The 16,214-nt window shown below is 28.4% G+C and overlaps 1 protein-coding gene across 2 annotated transcripts in view; it reads left to right on the forward strand.

The window, feature by feature from the left end:
- The window catches only part of LOC105848807 (golgin subfamily A member 4), a 57,849-nt gene that overhangs the window by 30,160 nt on the left and 11,475 nt on the right, over positions 1-16,214 (forward strand). For both annotated transcript variants that reach the window (XM_065810628.1, XM_065810629.1), the window contains 3 exons: positions 8,681-8,867; positions 11,085-11,134; positions 11,208-14,993. In XM_065810628.1, coding sequence (XP_065666700.1) covers positions 8,681-8,867; positions 11,085-11,134; positions 11,208-14,993 — 4,023 coding nt within the window. The remainder of the gene's footprint in view (positions 1-8,680; positions 8,868-11,084; positions 11,135-11,207; positions 14,994-16,214) is intronic.

The following is a 16,214-nucleotide window of genomic DNA, read 5'->3' on the forward strand; positions in this document are numbered from 1 at the left end:
TAGCCCTTTAAAGCAGTGCCCATTATAGTATTTGTAGAAAAGAGAAAGAGAAGTAACATTACGACGATGTGATAATGGTTGGAGATTGGCTGCAAGAGCAGGTCCAGCTATGTTTACAATGCGTTTTTGCACCTTGTCTAAAAGAGAAAGGGCATCATTAGAAGATCTGCCCCAGACATGGCAACGGTATTCCATACAAGGACGGATTTGATATTTATAGAGATAAAGAATAGAATCCTGAGTAAGAAAGTATCAAGCACAATAAAGAGATGCAACCTAAGCAGATGCTAATTTTACAATGGATTTGATATTTGGTTTCCAAGAAAGATTGGAAGTGAGAGATAATCCTAGAAGATAAAGGGTAGGTAACTCATCGAGTACATCACCTTTCATAAATATAGGAAGATCTAAACTATTGCAATGACGATTGGTTGGAAAAAATTGAGTTTTATCTGAATTGAAGTTCACCAGCCACTGTGAGCCCCATGCTGTAGCATAAGTGAGATCCTTTTCAAGCTCAAATGCCCCCTTCAAACAATCAAAAATTGTTGGCTTATTATCACGACAAGAATAAATGGTAGTATCATCAGCGAACAATGCCACCTTAGATGTGAGTATATCTGGAAGATCGTTAATGTAAATTAAAAAGAGTATAGGGCCAAAGATTGAACCTTGAGGAACCCCTGAAGTTACAGAATAAGAAGAAAAGTTCAATAATCTTAAAGATGTTACCAAATACACCATAAGAAAAAAGCTTATGGAAAAGACCAGCATGCCAAACTTTATCAAAAACTTTAGAAATGTCAGGAGCGATAGCCTTAACCTCTTCACCTCTATCTAATACATGATAAAGCCTATTAGTTATTACTGTTAGCAAATCAGCTGTAGAATAAGAAGATGGAAATCCATATTGATGATCAGGAAGTAAGTTATTAGATTCAAGATAAGAGATTAAGTGTTTGTTCTATGATAAGAAGAAGACTAATGGGGCGGTAGTTAGATGAGTCAGATCGGTCTCCAGGATTTTTGAAAATAGGGATAACAGATGCCGCTTTTCAGCATGCTGGAAAAAAAAACCCTGATAAGCACTTGTTAAATAGTTTTGAAATTATGGATGACAGCTCTCGAGAACACTTCTGCAAGACTATAATAGGTATGTTGTCCGAACCACAAGCTGTAGAAGAATCCAAGCAGGAAATCACTTTAGATACAGACGTTAGAGTGATATGAATGTCAAGCAACGGATCAACCTGTTTGATAGCTATATCAGGTAGAATGCAACTAGTGGAAACAAGAGATGATATCAATGAAAAGTTCTTAGCAAACCATTTTTTCTTTAGTTGTGGTGACTAAGTCTAAACCATACAAGAGAGGTGGAATAACATATTTTCCTTTATTATTGATACTGCTAATGTTTCTCCAGAATTCACAAGAGCCTAATTTTTGTGATGTAATATGAGATTTTATGATCTAAGAATAGCAGGCTTTAGCCTTAGACTAAACCTTTTTACAATGGTTTCTAGCAATAGTAAACAGATGTCTGTTTTCTGGAGAATTGTCTTACTGTTAAATATGGAAGTAATGGTTTCAATTGGAAATTGCAGTAGCACAATGCAAGGAAAACAATGGAGAAGAGTGAGGCTTGACCTGGAATCGCTGAGAGGAAATAGAAGATTCCATGCCAGCCTGAATCCAAGAATTTACATTATTAGCACATTTGTCAGCAGAAAGAAAAAAGGTTTCTGCCCAAGGGCCACCACAAAGAATATCACGGAAAGAGTCCCAGTCAGCTTTAAGATAGTTGTAAAAGGTAGGAGGAAATGTTTGGAGGATTCTGATGATGAAGGAGAATGAAATAATAGTTTCAGTGGGATCAAACTGTGATCAGAACACCTAAGGGTGAATGTGGAGAAACAGCTTTGACTAGGATTAGAAACAAGATATAGGTCGAGTAGAAAAGGTAAATGATTGGGGTTGTCTGGAAAGCGAGTTGGAAAGTTAACTATTTGAGTTCGAGATTTAGAAAGGCAAAAAAAAGTGTTAGTTTCCTGACAAATGGGTGATTTTTTTATGAATGTAAATGCCTAGGCCAAGCATGTTACTATCGAAATCTTTATAAATTAAAGGAAGATAACCATCAACACTAAGATCACAAGATGAGACAGCCAAACTCAAATTAGTCTCACAAAGAGCAAGTAAGTCTGGTGAACTTTGCAAGAGATAAGACTCACCAGAAGAAAAGTTACTTCGAAAACCACCAAGATAGTAGCTGGATGTGTTTAACATCTGCCCAAGATGAGTATTTATATCGAGACACCATCTCTAACCTTTACTCAACCAAGAGCTTTAAGGCGTAGGGTGTTATAAGTGGAAGTTGGCTTTTCCTAGCCTTTGCCTAAAAAACGTATCCTACAAGGCAGCAGGACATGAAGCAGATTATACTGGGTTACGTGTTACCAGTAGCAGGATAACCTGACCTGACATACAATCTGCATGAAAGTTATAACTTACTTAATATTTATTTAACATTTATTAACCTGTAACAACTATTTTTAATGACTTCTTTTTAACTAGTGGCATTTCACTATTTTTATCATTAGCACTTTTCTTTTTATTTATGTCATAATCATTTATGTAAAAATGTGTATAACATTTTTTTTTTGTACTATTTTAACTATTAGTTATCATTAATATGCTTATTTAAAATTCAAGTATTGGTTAAAGATAGGGTTAGGACTATTGTAATTGTAATTGTAAAAATTAAATACTATTACACATAATAATACAATAATATTGTATTGTAATATTACAGAAACAATAAAAAAAATTTATTTTGGTATTGTATTGCTGTGATGAAAAACAATTACAATAAGTATTGTATTGTTTTTTTTTAACAATACAATAAAATTCGAGAACTCTTGTATTGCATTGTTTTAATGAAATAAAATTACAATAACTGTTGTATTGTTTTGATGAAAACAATTACAATTACTATTGTAGTGTATTACTTTACATTAAGATAGAAAAGCTAACGTATTTTGACGTATTTATATTCATCTCTGACGAACTTACTATTATTTTTGCTACTTTTTATTTACGGATTTGCAATATTTTGCAAATTTTATTTTTTACATATTTAGATTTTTTACATATTTAGATCTTGTTATGTATTTCTAAGCTCTAAATGGCCGCAAAATATTGCCTGTCTGATGATAGCCTTACTATTATGAAAAATAACATTCATAAATTATTTTATTCAGCCCTTTTATTTTTTCCTCTTGATTTTAATGCTGCAAAGAAACTTAAAAAATATATGAAAACTAAGTTTAGTAACACAAGCAGTTAAACATAATAATTCTTCTTAAATAAAAATGTTAATGTCTTTTATTACAATAACAATATATTGTTATTGTATTACAAAGATGAATTACAATACAATATTTATTGTTATTGTAGTGGGTCATTACAATACATTTTTTTCCAGAAATTGTTATTGCTTTATAAAGATGAATTGCAATACAATATTTATGTTTATTTTATTACAGAATTACAATAGTTGTAAATCACAAGTATTGTTATTGTTTCTAAATTAAGTTAATACAATAACAATAATTATTGTTACTGTTATTGTTTTCATTACAATTAGAATAGTCCTAACCCTTGTTAAAAAAAGGTTTCATAGTTTTATTATGCAATTATTAGCAATCTGTTCTGCTGCTGGAAATATAACCATTGTAAATTTGTTTGTTATTCATATGTAGATAGTTTATGATGAATATCAGCAGTCTTGGTCAGGAAGGTGTGCAATTTCATGTGATTGCATGATTGGGCAAATAATTTTTTGTTTTGACAACTAAACCATAGTTTAGAACATTTTAAGAATGAGCCGAATATAAAAGATTTTAAAAACAAATAACTTTTATTTTACCTAATTTTTTTATATTAGTGAAACAATTTTAAATAAAGTAACAAATTGTTATAAATAATTAACATAATTATTTTTAAATATAAGTAACATAATTATTTTTGTTTTAAGTATTAACAAAATTTGTATATAATTTTTTTTATTAAAACTAAATAAGTTATATAAGTATTCATTTTTTGTTATAATATTAATATAAATTATTTCAATTGAATAAATGACGACTTTTTTAGATAACAGTGTTGTCTTTACTGAACTTTATATTTTTTAGATAACAGTGTTGTCTTCACTGAACTTTATATTTTTTAGATAACAGTGTTGTCTTTACTGAACTTTATATTTTTTAGATAACAGTGTTGTCTTTACTGAACTTTATATTTTTTAGATAACAGTGTTGTCTTTACTGAACTTTATATTTTTTAGATAACAGTGTTGTCTTTACTGAACTTTATATTTTTTAGATAACAGTGCTGTCTTTACTGAACTTTATATAAGAATGATTAAAGTTAATACACTCAAAAAGATTTTGTTGAAAAAAATTACAAATGCTTTTGAAAGCAAATCTAATGTAACAAATTTAATCTTTGCTAATGTTTTTATAATATAAAAATGCTATTAAATAAAGTAAAAAATTGCTACTAATGGAATTTTCTCATATTACTTTTCTTACAAAAGAAAAATGCAATTTATCTTTCCACCAAAATGGAAATGATTTAATTATTTTTCAATCTTATATTATTACAAATATTTTTTATGAATTTTATTTTGTTTACTTCATTTATCTAAAAAAGGATTCCAAAAGTTTAATTATTTTTCCTTTTTTTTGTTTTTTTACATTCTACAAATAAATATTATAATAATTGCCTTGGAATTAGGAAAAATGAGGTTGGCAATAAATTGCTGACCTCAAACTTTCATAGGTCGGCATCAGGTTGTCAAAAAAGATTTTAAACAAAAGGGTTACCATAAAACTTAAAAATGAGGTCAGTGATTATTTACCGACCTCAAACACTTTTAGGTTAACATTGCAGAATGTCGACCTTTATTCTGAGGGATATATATATGTATATATATATATATATATATATATATATATATATATATATATATATATATATATATATATATATATATATATATATATATATATATATGTTTGTATATTAGGGTGACCATTATTTTTGAAGTTTTAAAATTGAACTTTCTTACCCCCTAAAGGTGTTCCTTTATATGTAAAAATAACTCAGACCAAATATTGACTCAATTAAACAATATTTTGAGGTAGCTCAATGATATCAAAGTATCAAAGTTGTACTGTCACTCGCAAGTATGAAATGCGCACCTTTAACTCCTAGTAATTACTGAATCAAACACAATTTTAAGATGATTTCCAAGCATGTTATTGTTTCCATCATAGCAAACAATGTTGTATGCAAATTAATAATTTCAGAGTTGAATATTTTTTGGAGCTGATGCTGATGACATTATTTTATTTACATTTGTTGATAATTGACAATTCAATTTTTTTAGTTTTCATTCATCAAGTTTTAAGTGCACAGTTTAACAATCAAATTAACCTAAATGGCAACCAGATTGCACAGTAAGCTTTTTCTACTAGAATCAACAATCAGAGAGTTATTGGGTAGCAAGCTGCCATCTCTGGGTATGGTTATATTACTATTCTTACATCGCCATATTGAACTGAATAAAACCATACGTGAGTGGTCTGCAATTACAGCATGAGAGGTTAAATGTTTTGGCAAAAGGCAAGAATACCTATACAAGGTAACCAAAATTGTCAAGCAAAATTGGAAAAAGTCTTTGAAATGTGGCGCCTTATAAAAAAGAATAAGGGGCATCAGATACCAACGCTGAAGGCCCGAGAAAATAATTTCATTTCAACTCTAGACGACCTGTTCATTGTGGCGCATGCTGATGCCCTCAAAGTGATGACGATTGTAGAGGACAAAAAGTTTTTAATAGGACAGAGAGAAAAAGTCTGGTGAGGATCGATGGCAAAGTGAAATTGTAGTTTTAGCGTTATCGACCAGTGGCTTGGATCATGACAGTGATTAAACAGAAGCAGCACTGGAGGGCAGTGAAGAAAAAGCATTTACAAAAACTCCAGCTTGCCGAAAAAGAGGTAGAAATCTTGTCACACCACAACTTGCAGCTGCTTTGGACAGAATGAAGGTTTTAAACCGTAAAGCAGTTTTTTTTATCACAGAAACAATCAAGAGCATTGGTCACAGCCTTGATAACTACGTGTTGAACATAGAATCTATTGGACTACAGTGACGGACACATCACACTTTTCAATCAGCCAAGCTGAAGGATGAGTTTAAAGAAGATTCTTCATTATTGTTCATTGGGATGGTAAACTCATGCATGACTTAACTGGAAAGAAGAAAGTGGACCGTCTTTCAGTTGTGGTATCAGGAAAACAAGTGTCTCATCCTAGAAACAACATCCCAGCTCTGAAAAGCTGGGATGTTGGTTCTAGGGTCAATACCATGTGCTTTGACACAACAAGTTCTAATATTGGCAGAAGCATGGGGGCATGTGTTCTGCTAGAACAAATGCTTGGCAAAGAGTTGCTTTATTTGGCATGTTGTCACCACATTCTGGAGCTTGTAGTTGGTGCAGTTTTTCAGGCTTGTATGGGATCAACTTTAGGTCTTAAAGTTCTGCTTTTCAAGCGCTTTCAAACTCGATGGGTGTTCATTGATCAGGAAAGATATGATACTAGCATGTCTGATGGTAAAAATGTATGCTTGTTGTATGACGTAAAATCTGAGATCATAAAGTTTTCCAACAAGCAGCTGGAAGAGCCACTGCCACGAGATGACTACAGAGAGTTTGTAGAACTGGTACTGATCTTCCTGGAAGAAATCCCACGCAGAGGAGTGCTTTTCATGACACTTGGCCCAATGCACCATGCACACTAAATGTCAAAGGTCATCTACTCATTGAAAGTATGGATGTTTTGCTCACAATTTATTCTGGCATTAAGAGAAGAAAAAGGCCTGTATCAAGTGTGTGTCTTTGCAGTCTGTCTGTACCTAAAAGCATGGGTGACAGCGCCTTGTGCATCAACAGCACCTTACAATGATATTCAACTACTACAATCACTCATCAACTACTCAATCTTTCACCCAGTGATAGCAAAGGTTGCATCTAAAAAGCTTTCCAATCATCTCTGTTATTTGTTGGAGGACCTGATTGGTTTGGCATTATTTGATAATTGGATCAGCATATCAATGAAGCGGCTGATGGTGAAGGAGATGCAAGAAGCAGAGAGAGTAGAGGAGCCGCCGAAACAAGTTGCCATTAATTTAAAAACTTTCAAGGACAAGAAGTTAGAAGGGTTTGTTTCTAAAAGATCTGTCATGCTGATGGAAAAATTGCTAATGCCAAGCGGTTCTCTCCAATTGGACCCAGAACTGTGGGAAGAGCACGATGACTTCATTGCATCGCTTCAGTTTGTCCAAACTTTGAAGGTAATATTAATTTTAATTAACTGATCAGAATAATTTTTTTAATAGATTGCTTTATTGCTTTATCTATCCAGTCAGTCAAGCTAAGTTATTTTTTGAATTCTGAACTAATAATAGATATAATAATAGTTATCAAAAAATGTTAATTTATACTTCTTGTTATGCTTATGAATTTGTCAGTATTTTGTACGGTAACTCAATTAAAATTACATACTTAGGTTGTCAATGATCACGCAGAATGTGGCATGGCTCTTGTTCAAGAGTATAGTGGCCTGCTCAGTCGAGACGAGGACCAAATGCAGTTTTTACTACAAGTTGTTGAAGAACACTGTCGAGCCTTTTCTGACAGTCGAAAGCAGACTGTAGTCGAACATTGACCTACTCAAACATCTGCTGCTCTCTTTGTATTTTGTGACATGAAAATGCGTCAATTGTAACATACGTTAATGGTTTGAACATATAAACAGTAAACACTTAAAAAAGATTGATATTATTGTTAAAAGTCTTATATTTTATGACTTGTGACTCATGTGTATACTTTTTCAATATGATTGAGCTACCTCCAAATATTAAAATTTCGTGTTCAAACTTTTTGTAGATTGTTTTTATCATAAAAGGAACAACTTTGAGGGGTAAGGTCATAAAAAAAACAAAAAAAAAATTTTCCACTTGTATAATGGTCATCCTAATATATATACATATATATATATATATATATATGTATATATATATATATATATATATATATATATATATATATATATATATATATATATATATATATATATATATGTATATATATATATATGTATATATATATATATGTATATATATATATCAACCCTCAGAATTAGGGTCGGCATTCGTCAATGCCGACCTTAAAGTGTTTAAGGTCAGCAAAAAATTGCCGACCTCATTTCTATGTTTAATGGTAACTCCTTTGTATCAAATTTTTTTTGCCAACCTTATACCAACCTCTAACAGTTTGAGGTCAGCAATTTATTACCAACCTCATTTTTCCTAGTTCCAAGGGTTGTATATATATTTATATATAAATATATATATATATTTGTATATATATATATATATATATATATATATATATATATATATATATATATATTTATATATATAGTATAATTTTTATCAAATTTTTGGGGCTTCAGTAAATGTTTATGCATTTGTTTTATGTTTGTTTAGTTATGCATAATGTTTGCAAAATTTCTGATAAAACCTTTAAGAGTTTTTCTGCATTCTTTAGGTGCATGATTTGCAACGCGTTCTTGAAGAAAATAAAAAGCAAAGAGACTTAATTCTCCTTGAAAAAGATCAAGAACTTCAAAGGCAAAAAGATCTTCTACAAAATGCAGAACAAAAGATAAACGCTTTTCTAAAAAAAGAAGAAGATTCAAGATGTAAAGCAGATGGCTTTAATTCAAAAATAACTGGTATTTAATTTATGATTTTCTACGCCTAATGTTATTTTTATGTTTTAGGTTATTTTTTATGCCTCACGTAATATAATTTTAACATGGATGGCAAAACCTCAATTGTTTCTTTTTTAAAGAAAAAAAAAGAAAAATTTAAATATGCAAATAAATGAATTCTGTTGAAATATATGTATGAATTGCAAAAAAAATTAATATGTCCAAGTTTAAAAAGTTCAGCTGAGAGTAAAATAAATCAAAATAAAAATCATAGAATAAAAATAAAGTGAAAGTAAAAAAAAATAAAGTGAATAGTAAATAGTTATGAGCAAAAAATAAAAATGAAACTTTAAAAAACTATAAACTTTACAACTATCCATTTTCATTTATTAAAAGTTGTTATTATAGTGTTATTGTAGTGCTCATCAAAGTTTTCATATTTGATGACATTTTTATTCACAAAGAAGAAGAGAAATAAATGAACTTTTATAATAATATGTAGAAATATGATCAATCATTTTTATAAAACCGTGTAAGATTGTATTTCTACATATTATTGTATAAGAGATATGTAGAAATACGATCAATCGTTTTTATAAAACAACAACTAATACATTATTTTGTATTTTTATATTTTTTTATTAAAATGAATAATTATGTTCTAACATTTTTATATTATCATATAATTATTTTATTAATAACTAAATTCATTAAATAAATATAAAAATAATAATATAAATATTTATTAAAAGAAAATGTTAGGTAAAATAAAATTATTTTTTTAAATGCTGTTTTTCTGCCTTTTTATTGGTAGAAAAACCAATAAAATGAAATTATCTAATCCCAATTCAAATCAATTCCAACTGAAATAAAACTAATAAAATGAAAAAGAAAATAAAAGTTCAGCGCAAATATCAAAAATTATCATCACAACATAACATTTCTTGAAAAAGCCAGCGCAAGACTATCTAGTTTGGCGAGTTTTTTTTTCTTTTTTCTTTTGACTTTTAGATTAGAAGACTGTTTTATTCTATAATCCTGCCTTTCTGTAATTTTGTTTTTAGTATACAAGACATAAAATAATTTTTTTTGTTTCTTTTTAATTGGATAAACAAGAAATAACATTAAAAAAAAAAGGTTTTCAACACTAATAATAAATTTCTACATGGGAGCAAGGCAACTTTTTAGGCAACGCGTTTGTTCCATAGTTTTAATTTTTTGAATATGCAAGTCTTTTGTGTTCTTCTATTTTTATAACTTTTTATTTTCTTTTTTTCTTTTATTCTTATAATTCATATAATATTTAGGATTAATTCAGAATTAGGTTCCATATAACAAATTAGCTAAAAACAAAAAGGCATAGCAGGTGAACTTAATTAAGTCATAATCGCTAATTTTGAAACTAAAGCTAATTTGAAGAGCTTTTTGTTTAAAGTATACTTTAGACCTATTCTATACAATGGGATTAAAAACCTACAACTTTATAAATGGTATATCAAAAATATCTGCAGTGGTTGCAGTATTTTATTTTAGTTTTTTGTAAATTATGTATTCTTCTTTGTAAACATAACTTTTTTTTATTTTATTGAATATATACAAATAGTAGTGTTGACAATATCATCAATACTATTATTGTGAATACAGTATTGATGACATTGATGCCATCATGCTGACATCATCAATGGCATTTCATACCAAACTAAGTACAAATAGTTATAATATTAAAAACAATAAGCTTAGTAAGCAGCTACAGCTTTGTATGGTTATACAGCTATATACAGCTATGTAAGCATTTTAAATTTAAATTGGTCTAGGTTAGAAGTACAACCTTTTACCTTCTTTCAAAAGTACAAGTTTGTCTAAAAAGTATTTTAAATTATGTGTTTAAACATATTTTTTTATATGCTGTCTTGAAAATAAAATTGTCTTATTATAAAATAAAATAAAATAGTCTACAAAAGTTAGCTAGATTAACCTGTCAAAGCAGATAGATTTGTTGTTTGTGTGCAACTGAATAGCTAATAAAAGTTATTTTGTTGTGTGCAATTGAATATCCAATATTCATTTAAGTTGATATTTATTTTTATTTACTTTTATTACTATATACATTTTATTTAATTATTTATTTGATTTTTCTTAAAATAGAAATAAATGGTTAACTCTAATAAAATTTGGATAAAGTATTATAAATAATAGATAATTCTTTTTATTTTTTTATTATCAAATGATTTTTTGTAGAGTACCAAAAGAAGATTGAAGATCTATATTTAGAGATTGAAAATGAAAAAGTAAATATTTTTATTCATAATACAAAATGAATTTTTTTGGTCACATGTTTAAAAGTTCTATTATTTTTTTCAGAAAGTTTCACAAAATTTAGCAAAAACATTTGAAGAACAGATGCAGGAAAAACAAAAAGATTTTAATGAACAACTTGCAAAAAAAGAGCGGTTATCACAGTCTAAAGTTTATGAGGTCAAAGAGCAACTACGAAGAAAATCACAAGATCTTTCTGAAGCAATCAGTTCTCATAAAAATGAATTGGAGACGATTGTCAAAGATACAAAGCAGCAAATGCAGTCAGAGCATTCCAAAGTTGTTCGTAAGCTTGAGCTAAAAATTTCTGACATGAAAAAGGTAATGAAAGAATTGCGGGCACAACTTGAAGAAAAGGAGTTGAAATGTGTCAGTTTAGCAGCCAATCTTGAAAATGAGATTAATTTTGGAAAACAATTAAAATTAAGCTCTGAGTCATTAAGTAACTCATTAATAGAATCTGAAACAAAAATTAATGAGCTAAACCAAAGTGTTATCCTGAAAGATAATCAGTTTCAAGAAGAATACTCAAAGAAAGAGTTTATAAAGAGTGAAATGCTTCGCATGTCTCAAACAATTGAATTAATGAATATAGAACAAGAACGAAAAGACTCCGAGTTTCTTGACTGGCGTTGTAAATCAGAAGAAGCATCACACAAAAAAGAATACTTGGAATCACAATTAAGAGAATTGCAAATATCATTTGAAAATAAATCACTGGATTTTCAAGACATCATAAAAAGTAAAGATTTAAAAATAGAAGAAATAAATTGTAAACTAAAGTCTACTGAAAAAGATCTTGAAGATTGTATTAGTGAGCTTCAAATGGAGAGGAGATTGTCTGAAGCAACAAAAATTAGTATTGGTGAGAAAGAGACCCAACTTCAACAGTTATCTTTAGATCAAAATTTAGGCAAAGAGTTTTTAGAAGAAAACATTTCTCTTAAAAAAACCAATGACCTTCTGAACAAAGACTTGGATAATCTGAAAATAATGTGTGATAAATATAAAGAAGATATTAACAAGTTGAAAATAATGTGTGATGAATATAAAGGAGATAATAATGAGTTAAACTTATTTGTTTCTAGAAAAGAAAAAGAAATAGAGTTACAGAAAAATGAGGTTTTAGAACTGAATGAAGAAATGAAGTGTTTGAAAGATTCAAACCAGTTTTATGAATCAACTATATTTGATTATAAAACTGAGGTTGAAAGATTAAAACAGTTACAGGTTCAGCATGATAAGTGCATAGATGAGAAGAATATAGAAAATGAAAGTTTTAAAAGTCAGGTTGAAGTTTTAAAAACTGAAATTGATTTATTAAAAAAAAAAATTTATCAACTTGAAGCTGAAATAAGTGCTAAAAATGAAGAACTCAACCTATCAAAGTCTGCAATCTCCAGTTATGAAAAGTTGATAGAAGAAAAAGAAAAAGAGTTTAGAATACAAGTTAACAACCTAATGGAGGACAAAAATATTTCTGTTGCCCATTATTCTGAAAAGATGGAGGAAGTAAGAAAAAGTAGCTTCCTGGAACTTGAGTCCCGTTACAAACAAAAAATAGAAGACTTAAGTAAAGGATATGATGCAAAGATAAATACAATGCATGAAAACTTTGAAAAAAATGAGCAAACATTAACTATAGAATTTAAAAATCAACTAAATATATTAGAGAGTAAAATTGAGACTTTTCAGGCTCAGCAAAATAAGAAAAAGAAATTCCTGGCAAAAATAACTAATGATTTACAGAACACAAATACTTGGCTAGATGCAAATATGCATGATAAGTGTAAAATTGACCTTTACAATGATAACACAGAAAATAATTATCTTGAAAGTGATGAAAATGTTTTGCGAAGACAACTTATTGACATTGTTAAACAGAACAGAAATAAAATTGAAGAACTTGCTGAAAAGAAATCTTCATACTACCATAATTATATAAAATGTTCAGATGAGAAGGAAAAACTTTTTAAGGAAATAGAGTTATTATCAGCACAACTTTATGAGAGTACAACTCTTATCAGCGAAAAGGAACTTTTCATTAGCGATTTAAATAAAAAAATTTCATTTCAAGAAAAAGATGATTTAGAAAAATATAACCAGTACCAATACCAAAATAATTTATTAAAAGCTGAAATTGAAAAACTAGAATCTGTTAACTTATCTTTATTAGAGAGTGTGAATACTTGCCAAAGAGATTTGTTTGCTAAAACAAAAGATGTTCAACTGTTAACTCAATCCTATGAGGAAAAACTTTCTTGTTATTCATCTGATAATGAGCAATTATTATGTCATATATCATTACTCAAAAATGAAAATGAAAAGTTAAATGACAACTCTTTGTTAAATACTAAGCTAGAAGCAGAACTTTCTAATGCATTAAAAATTCAAGAGGATTTAGTTTTGAAAATAAATACAAACAATGCAACAATTGAAGAACTTAAATTAGAAATTCTTAAATATCAATCAACAAATAATGACTTAGATAAGAAAATAAAAAGTTTGTTAGATGAAAACACCAACCTTCATGCCATGCTAAAATTAAATGAAATTGAGCATAATGAGAAATATGAGAGATTAGAAAAAGAATATGCAGACATTAAAGAAAATTTAGAAAGGAAAATTAAAGAGATTGAATTATCAAACATTGAAAATATAGAGTCTTTAAGAAAAGAAAACCTGGGAGAGTTAATGCTTGAATTATCTAAAAATAACGACTTAAATAAAACTAAGTTGCTCGAAATAAAACAAAAAGCTGAACTTAAAATTAAAAAAATTAAGAGAGAATTTTCTGAGAAAATTGTTCAGAAAGAGTCTAGAATTAAGGAACTTGAAACGTTGTTAGAATTAAATGTTCAACAATTAGAAGCATATAGAAAAGATGAACCAAATAGTATTACTTTGTTAACAGAACAATATAACTTAGAAAAGTTAAAGATCAAAGAGCAGCTGGTTTACAATCATGGAATTGAGTTAGAGACTTCATGTAAAAAATTTGTAGAAGAAATAGATTTCTTAAAAAAACTTTTAAATGAAAAAAATGCTGAGTTGCTTATTGAAAAAGACCGTGTCATTCAACTTCAAGAGAGTATCGAACAAATGACTATAGATAAAATGTCAGCATTAAAAAAACAAAAGTTGTATCTTGAGGAGGATCATCAGGCTGAATTAAAAAAGGTGATTGCAGATGCTCAGCAAAAAACTGAAATGATTGAAAAAAAACTGACCGCAAAAATTGAGGAAAAAGATTTTGAGTTTAACTCTAAAGTTAAACAAATGCTAAAGGAGTTTTGTTTAGAGCAGTGTCAAAAAGATCATACTATTGATCAAGCAGTACAAGAAGCTATCGAAAAAGCACAATGCCATGAGCGTAAAATTATAATGGAGTACGATGAGCAAATTAATGAATTAAAAAAGGAGTTATTTTTGAGAGAAGATGATTTGATCAATTTTCAAAATGAAGCAAATGATAAGATATCTTCTTTGACCGAGGCAAATGTTAAATTGGCAGAGGAACATCAAGTTCTTTTAAAAAATATGGAAGTTGCCTATAATGAACGACTAGAGTCTATAATAAAATCACACAAGGAAGAATTGCAAAGTTTAACTGACAATCACAAGTCTCAGGAAGAAATGGAGATTCTGTTTAAACAACAAACTCAAGTTCTGATAAACGAATATGAAAAAAAACTTATCAATGCACAGGAAAGTCACCATGCTGAAATTCTTTCTCAAGAGAAAAAGTTAAAATCACTTGCAAAGAAGAACAAATTAGAGATGAGAAAATTGCTTAATGAAAAGAATGATTTACAAATTGATACATCGTCAGTAAGAATTTTATTTTATTAAAAGTTATATATATATATATATATATATATATATATATATATATATATATATATATATATATATATATATATATATATATATATATATATATATATATATATATATAAAGGCAGTAACTAATAAATTAGTGAGTGTACAAAGTATATTTAAGCATTTTTCAATATTCAAGATTGTTACATAATTTCGAATTTGTCAACTTTAGCTTCAGGGAAGAATTAAAAGAGATTAAGGATACTAAGAAATCTATTAAGAATATTAGTAAATAGTCCAGTAAAAAGTTTGTTAAAAAAATAAAAAATGTTTCACAATTTTATTTGCTGATTAACTTCTTATCATTAACTTTCATTAATTTTACAGTATTCTGATAAAGATTAACTTTCTTAATTAAATATTTTTAATTGCATTAAATAAAGCAGAATTAAATTACAAATCAGAATTAAATCACCTCAATTCCATCTTATGAAGTAGTGAGGCCTAACTCATCTAATCGTTTCTCATAACATAGCTTATTTAGTGGCAATAATCTAACAAAAATCCATACTGAATTGTCTAATAGCACCATGCTCAATTAATAGTCAAACAAAAGTTGTGTATATAATTTTTAGTAACTCACTGCCGAAACCTTTAAATATATTTTTTATCAAAAATTGTATCAAAAATCTTATTTGGTTTACTTGCACAGTCGAACCACACTAAGATTCTTCCTAGACAGTGGTACCAAAAGTACTTAGATATATTTTGTATTAAATAAATTCTTTTTGGATTGTTCAATGGTTTGGATTTTAGTAACCATTGATTAGACCAGTTGATAGTTACCTCAAGGTTGTTTTGCAGAAGTTAATACTTATAAAAGAATCTTCCTTTGATATCATCTGGATATATCTTTAAAATATTCATCATCTTGATACATCTTTAAAATATGCGCCATCTGGATACATCTTTAAAATATTTACAAAATTATCAGGCAAATTATTAATGGAAACAATGAAAAAATTAGTCAATAACAGAGCACTGCACACACTGCTAAATATTTCCTTCCAACATGAGATTTTTCCTGTAATAATTTTTTGTCTTCTATTAGAGATACCACAATCTATTTTAATAATCTGTCAGAAATTTAAAGTTTTATTAGTTATATGTTACACAGAATATTTTGTAAAGTCTAATTAAATTATAGGTCTACAAAAAGTAAAAATCTTT

The sequence above is a fragment of the Hydra vulgaris genome, chromosome 11 (genome assembly GCF_038396675.1).
Source record: "Hydra vulgaris chromosome 11, alternate assembly HydraT2T_AEP".
NCBI classification, from domain to species: domain Eukaryota; kingdom Metazoa; phylum Cnidaria; class Hydrozoa; order Anthoathecata; family Hydridae; genus Hydra; species Hydra vulgaris.